At 43.1% G+C, this 13,413-nt stretch overlaps 1 protein-coding gene across 2 annotated transcripts in view; it reads left to right on the forward strand.

Annotated features, from left to right (window-relative positions):
* The window catches only part of COPG2 (COPI coat complex subunit gamma 2), a 22,442-nt gene continuing 9,029 nt past the window's right edge, over positions 1-13,413 (forward strand). The window contains exons 1-14 of one of the 2 annotated variants that reach the window (XM_052788888.1): positions 1-127; positions 1,590-1,642; positions 2,386-2,466; positions 3,318-3,389; positions 5,199-5,278; positions 6,128-6,203; positions 6,635-6,727; positions 7,891-7,977; positions 9,039-9,196; positions 9,900-10,033; positions 10,759-10,826; positions 11,449-11,637; positions 12,526-12,621; positions 13,031-13,274. In XM_052788888.1, the coding sequence (XP_052644848.1) occupies positions 91-127; positions 1,590-1,642; positions 2,386-2,466; positions 3,318-3,389; positions 5,199-5,278; positions 6,128-6,203; positions 6,635-6,727; positions 7,891-7,977; positions 9,039-9,196; positions 9,900-10,033; positions 10,759-10,826; positions 11,449-11,637; positions 12,526-12,621; positions 13,031-13,274 (1,468 nt within the window). In that variant the 5' untranslated portion in view covers positions 1-90. Of the gene's footprint in view, positions 128-1,589; positions 1,643-2,385; positions 2,467-3,317; positions 3,390-5,198; positions 5,279-6,127; positions 6,204-6,634; positions 6,728-7,890; positions 7,978-9,038; positions 9,197-9,899; positions 10,034-10,758; positions 10,827-11,448; positions 11,638-12,525; positions 12,622-13,030; positions 13,275-13,413 lie in introns of those variants that run through there. The other variant, XM_052788889.1, reaches the window with a different exon arrangement.

Below are 13,413 nucleotides of genomic sequence, written 5' to 3' on the forward strand. Positions count from 1 at the left end.
GATGCCAGGCATTGCGGCGGGGAGACGGGTCTTCCGGCGGGAGTTCCCGCGGCGGTGCGGCTCGAAGGGAGGGGGGCGACCGGCGGCGACATGATTAAGAAGTTTGACAAGAAGGACGAAGAGTCCGGTACGGGGCTGAGCGGCGGGGCGGAGGGAGCTGGGGGGCGGGCTCAGGGGTGGGCATGGCGGCACGGCCCTGAGGGGAGGGATCGTTAGGCGCCCAGTGCGCGCCGCGGCCTGTAACGGTCGCTGAGGTGAGGGAGGGAGTAATGGCCGCTGAGGTGAGGGGGGGGGGGTAACGGCCGCTGAGGAAGGAGACTCCCACTTGCTTCCCGGTGCCCTGGCCTCCCTCGGAACCTCTCCCGGCCCTTCAGGATGGCCTGCGGGTTGCAGGGCCCGCCCCGGTCCCCTGAGGCCACGGTCGGAGGGAACCGGTTCCGCGCAACCCTGCGGGCTGCAGCTGGCGTTCTCTTCCCGCCCTTGCCTTGGTGAGGAGGAACGGTGCTTGCAGGGCTCGATCGGGGTCTGCTCCTTTGCCCCGTAGCGGGGCAACAGCCGTCCCTTGTGTTTTGGACTGTGTCAGGAGCGGTTGTGTGCATGTACCCGGCGGGCGGGAATAAACCCCATCACATTAGGTACAGAGGTGGTGAATGAAGCCATCGCCTGCAGGTTTTCGCTCCACAAAATCGTCTGGAAATTAAGTTCAGGTTGCCTGCAGTAGCTGATGCCGTCTTGAATTTTCTCTTGCTACTGCTTGGAGGTCTTCTGAGCCACAAGATGTGCCCAGCTGGGCTGAGTTTCGTTTCATTCTCAGTTTCCTTCTGCTTGGGATGTGAGAACTGAAGAATAAATGAACCGAAAATGAAAAATTACTGCTGGAGGAAAAGGGTCAGAAGTAGTAGTGAGGGTTTGGAGGGATTTACGTGTCTGTAACGGGAGCCCTGAGAGGCGGTTTCACTGTAAATGTGGATTAGAAGGCTGGTGTCCTCTGTATGCTGCTGACAGAGAAGTGTCATCTCCAAGAAATTAATTACTCTCAACGGCTGGGTCTGGGCTGTTAAAAGACTGAGAAGTTACAGTATGGAGATAGTCTAGTGTGTTAACGATTTTGTGATGTGCAGCAGCCAGACTGTATTTGGGGTTTGCCGAGTAGCCCATTTTAGTGGTGCATTGATCGATAGATTCCTATTTCAGATCCTCAGCAGCAGCTCTTCCCTGATGTGTTCAGTGTGTTCTGTGCCTAAAGGAATAAAAATAGGAGACTGGGAGAAGAAGAAAAAAAAAAAAAGTAAATAGTTTTATGTAAAGGAAGTATATAAGGCAAATTTACTAGTAAACACTTGTCTTCTTCCTCACCTTCTAGCTCTATTGAAAGTGCCTCCCCCCTTTTTTTTTCTGTAACTCTGAATACACAACTTAAGAAGGTGGATTCAAAGCTGTTGATGGAGGGCATCAGTTATTCCAAGAGGAGTGTCACCGTAGCGTTGAGGTGGTTTTGTAAAGTTTAGGGGCTGTTCCTGCCTGTTCAGTTCTGTTGGTTTTTGTGAAGAATGCATTTCCTTAACTGAGGGGGCTCTTTTGTTCCTCAGGTAGTGGCTCTAATCCTTTCCAGCATTTGGAGAAGAGTGCTGTGCTTCAGGAGGTACGAATAATCATAGTATAATACTGTTTAACTTTTTTTTTTTTCTTCAAGAAGTGTTAGCAGCTTAAGGAAGTTTTACAGCACCAACTCTTGGGAAATGTGAATGGCTAAGTTCAAATAGTTAATTTAAAATCACAGGATATGTAAATTAAGTGCTCATGAAGTTACTCAATGAGGGGTTTATGTATGGTAATTAGATTACATGTGGCTTCTGCCTTCCATGTGGACATGCGGGATCTCAGGGTGTGCTTTCTGAAGAGTTGGCCTGCCTGTTTTCCTATGCTCATTCAGCGTACTGTGTAATGGGTTTTCCTGCTTCTCTTTGTGTACTCCAGGAATGATTGCAAGTGATGAGGTGAACATGTGGTTAAATAATGGGGAATTTTGGTGGGTGCAAAGAGCTACAAGTAGGAACTTAATTTCAATTTTGTGTTCCTACAGACTACCGCTAAGTAGCGGTTGGGCTACAGATGCTATGGAAAGAATTTTGTTATGCTTTTATTTTAAAGTATTTTTGGTAGTTCCAGATGGTAAACCAAGTCGTCCTTTGTTCATATTGCTGCCCGTCCAGGAAACTAAACATGCATGAACTGAATGATAGGAATATGCTCTCTGGGACACATTTTTAGAGTGAAAAAAGTTACACGCTACTGGTTGAAAACAAATTGCTTTACTTTTTATGGTGAAAGAGAAATTATTGTGTTGGGTTACACTGTAATACAATATTTATGCTGTGTTTGTAGGCACGTATTTTTAATGAGACCCCTATAAATCCACGAAGATGCCTGCACATCCTTACCAAGATTCTTTACTTGCTGAACCAGGTAACTGTAATTTCTGCCCAGCCAGAATGAATATTCCTGAGGGTAATTTTTGATAGTTTTCATTGTGAAAAAAGTTTTATACCTCTTCCTGTCAGACTTGGGAGGCAGCTTTTAAGGAGACCAGAAATGGAGTGTTTATTCTGTAGTATTATGTTCTCCCCTCCGACTGTGCCGCTAAGGTGACTGATATGTGTTATTGAAGCTTTTAAGACTTTTTTTCTGAGTGCCATGTAAGAGCTGCTGGTTGGTCTGTGATCACCACAGCACTGTGCAATTAAAGAGCCACTTGTGTTTGCCCAGCTAAAGTAGGAACAACTGAGGTGAGGTAAGAACATAGGCCAGGAAGTGATGAAGTGGTAGGTGTCTTTTTTGAGGGGGAGAAATTGGAAACATGAAAAGGAAGGAGATTTTCTTTAGGTATCCATATAGATCAGGTTTCCTGCATGTCAGGCAGTATTTAACATAGAGTTACGATCAGTTAGGAGGGACCTATGCTGTTCAGACTTAATTGGCACCAGTCATATTTAATTAGATCCCTTTTAAGCAAGGGGATCCTTCTGGTGAACAAGCATGACATAAAAACAACTGCTGACACACTGATGTCAAAAGGGGGAACACAGGCTACTTGACATTGTGGATGGCATTTATATTGAAACCAAGTAGATAATAGTGGTAAACTTGGCATGTACTCCCCAGGAAGCAGAAGGTGAGGGAGGGACTGTTTCTCATACCAGAAAAAGTCTTCAAAGAAAAGATTCTTCGTATGTGAGTAGGTATTATAAGTGGGGGCTGAAAGGTGGAGGCAGCTGAATAATGATCGTGTTTTTTTTCTCCTTGTATGCAATTTTCAGGGTGAGCACTTTGGAACCACTGAAGCCACAGAAGCTTTTTTTGCAATGACCAGATTATTTCAATCTAATGATGTAAGTACCTAGTGCTTACCACTTGCTGCCTCCCTGGTTTTGTCTGGATTTGCAGTAATTACAAAACAGTTGGATGTTGGGATGTGGGAGGAAGGTGAGGCAAGTACTTCAGAGAACAAGCTCTGCATGCAAAGTACTTGCTGAAGGCAATTCATGGTTTGGAAACAAATGACTGGATAATAACATACAGTTACATTTGCAGGTTGGTTTTGGTGGTGGGGTGATTTTTTTTTTTCCTGAGTTGAATTACGTAGTAAAGAATGTCAATGATGACAGAAAGCCTAAATATACAAAACAGTATAATTTTATGATTGTTTCTTACACTTGCAGATAATCCCCATCTGCTTAACTCAAAATAGAATTTAAAAGTTGCCAGTAGATCAAATATTGCTATTCCCTAGAACAACTTGCTCTATTCATGAATCAGCATGGAGCCAAGGGATAACATCCTAAAAATGCTGGATTAGAGTTTGGACTTTGTCCAGTGTAAAGCCCTTCTCTAGTTTCTTTTGCAGAAAGTGTAAGAACACAGAGAAGTATGCTTCATGTGATGGGTCTCGGTAATTTTTGTTAAAAATTAACTGGCATTTCAGGTTTTTAGGGATATATCTTACTCTTCTCCTGGTTTGTTCAATAATGGGGAGTAAGGCTGTTACCCCATTATCAAACATGGTTTTGCTTGTGTGCTTCTAACTTTGTATAGAAGTGGGGAAGAGGGTGTTCTATTTGGATGGTGTTCAGTTTGGAGGGACTATTTGGAGGGTGTTCTATTTGTTCTATCCCCTGTCTGGGTGAGGGGATTGAGTGCACCCTCAGTAAGTTTGCAGATGACACCAAGTTGGCGGGAGCGTTGACCTGCTGGAGGGCAGGCAGGCTCTCCAGAGGGATCTGGACAGGCTGGGTCGATGGGCCGAGGCCAGTTGTATGAGGTTCAACAAGGCCGAGTGCCGGGTCCTGCGCTCGGCTCACAACAGCCCCGTGCAGTGCTACAGGCTTGGGGAAGGGTGGCTGGAAAGCTGCCTGGCAGAAAAGGACCTGGGGGTGCTGGTCGACAGCCGGCTGAATATGAGCCAGCGGTGTGCCCAGGTGGCCAAGAAGGCCAACGGCATCCTGGCTTGTGTCAGAAATAGTGTGGCCAGCAGGAGCAGAGCAGGGATCGTCCCCCTGTACTTGGCACTGGTGAGGCTGCACCTCGAGTCCTGTGTTCAGTTTTGGGTCCCTCATGACAAGAAAGACCTTGAGGTGCTGGAGTGTGTCCAGAGAAGGGCAACGAAGCTGGTGAAGGGTCTAGAGCACAAGTCTTGTGAGGAGCGGCTGAGGGAACTGGGGTTGTTTAGTCTGGAGAAAAGGAGGCTGAGGGGAGACCTTATCGCTCTCTGCAACTACCTGAAAGGAGGTTGTAGCCAGGTGGGGGTCGGTCTCTTCTCCCAAGTAACAAGCAACAGGACTAGAGGAAACGGCCTCAAATTGTGCCAGGGGAGGTTTAGGTTGGATATTAGGAAAAATTTCTTCACCGAAAGGGTTGTCAAGCATTGGAACAGGCTGCCCGGGGAAGTGGTGGAGTCACCATCCCTGGAGGTATTTAAAAGATGCGTAGATGTGGTACTTAGGGACACAGGTCAGTGGGACTTGGCAGTGCTAGCTTAATGGTTGGACTCGATCTTAAAGGTCTTTCCCAACCTAAATGATTCTATGATTCTATTTAAAAGTTTATTTAACTTTTAAGTTTATTTAACCTTTAAAACTTCTAGGAAGTGTTAATTCATAATTGCCATTGGGTTTAATGGTTTCTGCAATACACTTTCACAGCAAACCCTTAGAAGAATGTGTTACCTTACTATCAAAGAGATGGCCAATATTTCTGAGGACGTCATCATTGTCACAAGCAGGTAGTAGAACCTACAGAAAACATAGTATCAGAGCTCTGAAACAAGTAGCTGCATCTTAATGTCTTTATTTTAGCTGCTATGATTTTCTGTAATTATGCTTTATAAAGGATACAGCAAGGGAAAACAAGTTGTTCCATGATACAGAGTATGTGTCACCATATGCAATGTTAATTTCTTCCTACTGTGGTGTTATGCTCTTCTAAAAAAGCAAGAGGCTTGCCTAGAGTTTATCCATCGGTTGCTACTTTGTTTTGTTGTTGGGTTTGGGGTTTTTTTATTTTTTTAAATTATTGGTGCTTGACGATTTTGTGAAAACTTAGGCTGTGACTGCTGTTTCACTTTGCTGTCAGAGCAGTTGGGGAAAAGCAGAGCAAAGCTCAGTTCAGTCTGCCAACAGAACTATCAATTTTTTTGACTAGAGAATAGACATTACAGTTGTTGCGAGAGCAAAAATTGGATCTGTGGCATGTGCTAAGCAATTGTTTTATTCTATTTTTTTTTTAAAGTTGTTCAGCAAACTAAACTTCGCTATTATCTAAATCAAACTTTCATGTGGTAGAAAGACCACCACCACCAAGGAGGAGAATGGCTGAGCTAAATAAACCAGGCCTATGGCAAAGCAGTATTTTGGACTATGCATTTTGTAATGTTCTGTATTTTCACAGAATCTGATGTTAATAATTTTCAAATAGCTAATTATTAAGAAGTTGTTTCTAGCCAATACTAGAGCTTAGCAGTTATGTGGTGACAGCTGGAAGAACAGCTAAATGTGATGAGGTGAATGTCACAAAAGGGCCAAGGCATGGAGATATTAAAGAAGTCTTAACAGGGTGTCTTTGATTATTTTAGTTTGACCAAAGACATGACGGGGAAGGAAGATGTATACCGAGGCCCAGCCATCAGAGCGCTCTGCAGAATCACTGATGTAAGTACAAATCACATCACTGTTGTGGGAGAGATGATGAGTGTATTTAAAATAGAAAAACTACTCTCTTGCAGGATGTATTCTTATAATAGTAATGGAACTGCTGCTTTAGGGAGGACTACTCTGAAACCTCTGCAGACGTGAGGAACTCTGTGGAGCTGTAGCACTGTAAACATGGAGTTAGAAGGCAGGAACTTTGGAGCTCTAGTGTCTGATCTGAGATTGCTTTGCTGTAGACTTTGATCATGTCACTGAACCTTCAGGACTGGGCAGCTGGTACTCATGTCTCCCTTGCAGAACTACGCGTTTTCAGAATTAGCTCAAGATTTTTTCTGAGGGCCTTTTGAATATGCTGTGCGTATGTTTTTGCCTTATACTGCTTTTATGCTCTGCTTCCAAAATATCAACACTTTTCTTTTTCCCTTTCATAGGGTACGATGTTACAAGCCATTGAGAGATACATGAAGCAAGCCATTGTGGACAAAGTCCCCAGTGTGTCTAGTTCTGCACTGGTGTCTTCCTTAGTAAGTAAAGTAGTAGATTATTGTAAATTTCTTCATTGTGTTGTGGCTGGGAAGGCTAGTTTGCTGCATTTGTAGCTCTGCCTGGCCTTTGTTTTGTCCTTTCTTCATCTCCTTTTCCTTTAAGATGACTCTTCTTCATTGCCTCACTGGAAAATAAACAAAAAATAGTAGCAATGGAGTTTCCTTTGTCTCAAGCAGACTCTGTCTTCTCAAACTCCTTCCTTAACGTTTTCTTGCTGTAGACTACATCAATTGCAATAACTTTAAGTGCAAAGTGCTCAGTCATCTCTCTACGCAGTTAGTGTAGAAGATTAATTTCTCTGGGGAGGGGCCTTGTCTGTTTTGAAAAGTCAAGCACACTGATGACCGTGAAAGTGCTTATCAATTAGGTGAGAGTAAGTAGAAATAACCTGTTCTGTGCTGTGGAAGAACTAATATTGATGACTGTGAAAGAGCATATGAGTTCTGTAACAGGTAATGAAGCAGTCTGCTTTGTGCTCTGCAAAAAACAAGTCCATGAAATTGCTGCTCTGATAAGACTGCAATTCAAGGTTATTTTTGCTAATATGTAGTAGGAGGGCAAGATGAAGAAGTTTGCTGTTTTTCTCTCCCTTGTTTACGAGAAAAGGCTGGAAAAGATCTAATTAGGTTAATACTTTTATTGAAGAGGAGAATACAAGCGAAAGCATGGTAGTCTGAGACCGAGATGTAAGAAAAACAGTGGTATATAGGTGCATAGGATAAAGAGACTGGCTGCATTGGTAAATCAAGGCGGCAGAGCAGGAGGTAAGAGGTCCAGCTGATGCGGTGAAGTAGAGCCTGTGTTAGGACCCTGAGGGTGCAAACAAAAACAAAGCTGTATTAATACTGACAACTGCAGTCTTACTGCTGGACTAACTGTAGGCAGGTGAATTGTCCTAGTATTGTCTTCCGTCCTGTTTAAACATAAATAAAAACTCTCCAAGTTACTTTTATCTTTATTGAAACAAGTGCGTCCATACAAACTATGTATTTGGGAGTTAATCTTTGTTACTTGTAGTATGCAGCAAAGCCCTAGATTGACTTGAAGTCTTTAAACTTAAAAGCTGAAAACAAGGCTTATGGTACTTCACTGTGCTTCTAATGTTAGTTTATCTGTAGTCTCAATTTGTGGCTTCTTCCAGCATATGATGAAGATCAGTTACGACGTAGTCAAACGGTGGATCAACGAAGCTCAAGAAGCAGCTTCTAGTGACAACATCATGGTGCAGGTATGTTTGAAGGCAGTTGCCCCAGGAAGCTCTAAACACACTACAGGGTTTTAATGGTATTCTGTGAGTTCTTAAGATAACCTTAGAAAAAGTAACTGGTTTTCCTTTTTCTCTTATTCTTTAAAAAACAAGAATTGTGACTTGAGGGAAACAACTGGACTGTTTCAAAAAAATCATGAGTATCTCTGTGATCCCAATGCAAGATTCTTAATTAAAAGCTGGCTCTTTAGTGCAGTCCTCTGCCCTTACCCTGCTAACCTGCTGATCGCTGGGATGCTGCTGACTGTTTCACAGTAGTTGTTGTAGAAGGGCTTGGAATCTGAGTTTTCAAAAAGCTTAAGAAATGATCTTGCTGCCTCCCAGAACACCAGCATCTCTTGTCTTGGCCTTCGGAAAATTTGCCAGTTGCTACAGGGATTAGCCCAATTATCACTAAGATATCCATATTGGCAAAATCTTTGCACAAATACTCCAAACAGCTGTGGAAATGAAAGTATTCTGTATGTTCAGTCAGTGTTACAGACTAACGATGAGAAACAAGTCTGCAAAATCAGCTTTGTTCTTGCCCAGTTAGCAGCTTCATTAAGCCTTACTGTGAATCAGTCTTACGGCAAAAAAACCCAAAACAACTTGGCAAGCAAGTAGAAATGTCGCTTTGTACTTTCACCATAAATGTCTCAAGGATTTTTGTAAGGTCAGCTGTCATTTAAAGGCCTTGGGATATCCTGGATGTCAAGTGTACTAGAAATGCAAGTGTTATTGTGCAGCATAATTTAGTGAGCTGAAGCCTTTGAAGTTCTGACATTTAATGGGGAGAAAAGGGAGTAAACTAACTTCATGGCTCTTTTTGATCTTCAGAAATATGTTGAGGCTGTCTTATGGTGGACAGGAAGGGGAAGGAAATACTGCAGATCTTTGTAACTTAGGAAACTCGCATCATTTGAGGTTAGAAGGTGTTTCTGCTAGGAAACAGTGATTATTAGCCCTCTTATGTCTTACAGTCTGGCTTTTCCAACGGCAGTGTGTATTCAATACCCACACATCTATTTCTGATTTCCTAGTATCATGCTTTGGGGCTGCTCTATCACCTTAGAAAAAATGATCGCCTTGCGGTTTCCAAGATGCTGAATAAGTTCACTAAATCTGGACTGAAATCCCAGTTTGCGTACTGCATGCTGATCCGAATTGCAAGCAAACTCTTGAAGGAATCTGACGAGGGGTAAGTAAGAGGCAGCATGTGGATTACAAAAAAAGAATTATAGTTTGAGGTAAATGGTAGCTAGGAAAGTTGTTTTTTTTTAAAGTTTGTGGAAATCTACACCCAGAACTAGTGTTAAAAGTAAAATACAGGTAGAAGCAGAATGCTAGACTGAACGGAGTGGTGGTATGTGTGGCAGTTGTGTGGTGGGGTTTGGATTTTTTTGGTGCCACGCCACCAAAACTTAGCTGAGGGTAGGATTAAAACTGCAGAATAATCTCTGGAGAGGTTTTGTACTTTGTCTAGTTGTCAAATTGTCAAATGCAATAAGGTTCTGCCTGTATTGTGGGGATATAAACAAAAGGATCCTTCCTATTCTGATCTCTCATACTAGCAGAGGAGGGTATAGTTACCTGAGAAACTCACCTCGTGATGAAGTTCTTCTGTCAGTGGAAATTTTTGTTAATGGTATGTGATACATGATTAATAGTAAAGTATTTATTTCTAAAATGCAGCATTTCTAGCTTGAAGAAGATAATGTAAAGACAAATAGAATAACAGTAAATAGCAAGTTTAGAGCTCAAGTATGAGTTGAGCAACATGGTGGTGTAGGAAACAGGAAAGCCAGTGCATTAGCCATGCTTTCTGTCAGGTTCTCAGAAATGCAGTGTTAGTGGTTTGTACGTAATTCAGCATCAAGCTGTGAAATGTCTTCTGTTTGTAGCCATGAAAGTCCACTGTTTGACTTCATTGAGAGCTGTCTGCGGAATAAGCATGAAATGGTTATTTACGAAGCTGCTTCTGCAATCATCCATCTCCCAAACTGCACAGCCAGGGAGCTGGCACCGGCTGTTTCAGGTTGGTTAGAGTCCTTTGTGCCATTGATGCAGCTGAAAGAAAGGGTGGAAAAACATGTCAGAGACAATACAGCATAACTAAAATACTGGACTCAAAACCTGAATTTTCTGATTGTCCCCAGGTTAGAGGGCTTTTGGATCCCTTTTTGGATCCTGAGCACATTGATCCCATTTCCCCATTTCATCCAGGGCTTTAGAGAGTGGGTACTAGAGGTGGCACAGAGTGATACTTGCCTTTTTCCAGCTGCAGGAAGTTGGGGTGCAAGGGAAGGTAGAGGAGAACTTGATAGCATAGATGTGCCACAGGCAACTATGCAACCCACCTATATTCATACAAGATGAACAACGGGAGGTTATTTTTAACTTGCTTGTGAAGCTAGTGATAAATTATGCATAGAACTGCATGAATATTTAGCAGTGCACAGTTGAATGTGGACACATTAGACTTTCTTCTCTATTCCCTTTCTTTGAAAGAGACCATATCTGGTTTTCTGCTGTGGTGAATTCTGACTAAACTATTTGCACCTCTCAATACCAAAGTGCTGGCACAAGGCAATTTCCTTTTCCTCATCTGGTGTGGTCATGAGGGCTCTCACCTTCTGCTCCTCAGACATTACAGGTGCCTAGAGTTGCAGTACTGGGAGCTGGTTTTTGTTAAACAGTCTCTACTCTGTAACATTTTGTTTTGAGTTACTCCTCTTGATTATACGTTTTCTTTATTTTCAGTGCTGCAGCTTTTCTGTAGTTCTCCCAAACCTGTCTTGAGATATGCAGCTGTACGGACCCTTAATAAAGTGAGTGCTTCCAAAACCTTCTAAACAAGCATAAATCTCTGAGCATCAGAGGAAGCTAGACTTCAGTGCCTAATGGTGTGTTACTTAATGTAGAGTGACTGCTCTTACGATTACTGTATTTGGAAATACTTCATGCTGGAGAATTGGCTTTTCCATGCCAAATCTTCTGGTGTGACAGAAATCTTTTCTGCACTCAAGCTACGTTTGCTCATTTCTGGACCACAGGGCTATAACAAGCTGTAGTTGGCTAACTTGTAAGCTTTCAGCTGTAAGGAAGCAGAGTCCTGGATATTTAATACTGCAAAAAGTGTAAATAGGATGTGTGTGAAGGAAATAACATCCTGATTTCAAAGCTGCGTGCTGCAACAGAAGCAGTTTGTGACTGTCAAACCCATGAGCTGTAACTTAGAGTTAGAGGAGTTCATTTGAAGCGCTGAGACAAAAGAACTTGAGCTTTGATTGCATCCTTCCAGCAGTCGTGTGATGTAGGTTTAGTTGCAATCCTTCCAGAACAGAGCAGTACTTGGGGGAGCGGGGGAATATCTAATCCTTGCCCCACCAAAAGCTTTGAATTGTAGGATGTTATTGCCCCCATATAATTTTGGAATCTTTTCCTTTACAGGTGGCCATGAAGCATCCATCTGCAGTCACTGCCTGCAACCTGGATCTGGAAAACCTCATCACTGACTCCAATCGCAGTATCGCTACCCTTGCCATCACCACCCTGCTGAAGACAGGCAGTGAGAGCAGTGTAGACAGGCTCATGAAACAGATCTCTTCCTTCGTGTCAGAAATATCAGATGAGTTTAAGGTGTGGCATTGGAGGCCTCTGCTCTGTCCAGCTGCAGGTTTTTCTCCCATTCTTGTTATTATGAAGCTTTTCCCATTTGTTAATCCTTCAGTGACTATAGTCTGATAGAGCAAAGCCAGCTTGAAATTCAGAAGGTGGAGTCCTCTGATTTCCAACTTAAATAGACTGTGTCATCTCCTCCCACCACTCCAAGAAAGGATAAATGTCATTTGGTGGATTCCTGGCTCCTGTGCAGTATCCTGCAAAACCTTGTACTGCCTTCTGGTTTCCTCTTTGGAGAAGAAGAGGGATTTTAACTGTTTTGATTGAGTCTGTATCACTTCAGTTTGATACATAGTTAGAAAACAGCACGAACTGTAAATTTCTACCTAATTTGTCAAGTTTAGTCACTATGAACTCAGGTAGTAACTTGGTTAAGGATGGTAGGTCACTTGTACCTGTCCCTTTTACATCCTGGAGTTGCCTTAAGGAGCATAGCATGTCTCTACAAAGTCAATATCTGCTAGTGTACAGTGGTCTTAAGTTCTTGTTTTTATGAGAAAAGGAAATAAGTATTAGACAAGTTTAAAATTGCAAAGAGTTTTAGTGACAAAATGTAACAAGTTAAGTTAGAATTAGGTCAGGTAGTCACAGGGCAGAGGAAGCGGGGGGAAGCCTTTGAATTAATGTAGTCTGTCATAAATTACAGTCCTTCTAGCAGAGCCAGGTCTTGCAGCATGCTAGCGCAAGGTTGTTAACACGCTCGTGCTGAGAGTCCACCACCTGATTTTATCCTTCTGATACATGAATTTAATCTATCAAGTTGACAACTTGAGATAGTAAGAAGCCTGTATTTTTTCATGGAAAAATAAATGCACATGACTAACATCCTTCTCTGTTATTTTGCAGGTAGTGGTAGTACAGGCTATCAGTGCTTTGTGCCAGAAATACCCTCGGAAACACAGCGTCATGATGACCTTCCTCTCCAATATGCTCAGGGATGATGTATGTGTGAAACTTTCTTTGTGTAGTAGTTGGCAGGTAGCTCTGATAGATAGTATGAAGGGTCTCTTCTGTCTAATATCAGTGGGTACACAGCAATGATGGGGCCTGACTGATTACCAAGACCTTGCTGATCTCGTGGGTTGGACCTGCCTGAAATGTGCTTATGAATGTGCTTAGAGCTGGTACATCAAAAACTGATCTGAAGAGATGCTCAGATGATGTGCCTATATGGGTCAGAGGGGACTGGAAAGACCCTGTTAGGTCATCCAGCTCCCCTTCTCTTTTCTCTTTATGTACAAATGCTTGTTTTTCTCAATGGAAAGAATTAATTGAAGCGTGAGGGGAACTGAGCAGCGCTGTGGACTGAGCTCCGCCTGCCGGGTCAGTGTCCTTGATTTTCCTTTCCCAGGGTGGCTTTGAGTACAAGCGAGCCATTGTGGACTGTATAATCAGCATCATTGAGGAGAATCCTGAGAGTAAGGAATCGGGCTTGGCTCACCTCTGCGAGTTCATTGAAGACTGCGAACATACTGTCCTGGCCACAAAGATCCTGCACCTGCTGGGAAAAGAGGGGCCGAGGACTCCATCCCCATCCAAGTACATCCGCTTCATATTCAACAGGGTGGTGCTGGAGAACGAGGCTGTGAGGGCCGGTAAGTTCAGCTCACATGCTTGACGGTTTCATGTCTGAGCTCTGCTGGAAATCTCGGAGCTGAAACTGGGTCTGGGTGTGGGAGGCAATGCTTACTCCACAGGCACTGTGAAGATCTAGCTCTTCTATGCATCAGCTGT

This window comes from Harpia harpyja, chromosome 6 (genome assembly GCF_026419915.1).
Source record: "Harpia harpyja isolate bHarHar1 chromosome 6, bHarHar1 primary haplotype, whole genome shotgun sequence".
NCBI lineage: Eukaryota > Metazoa > Chordata > Aves > Accipitriformes > Accipitridae > Harpia > Harpia harpyja.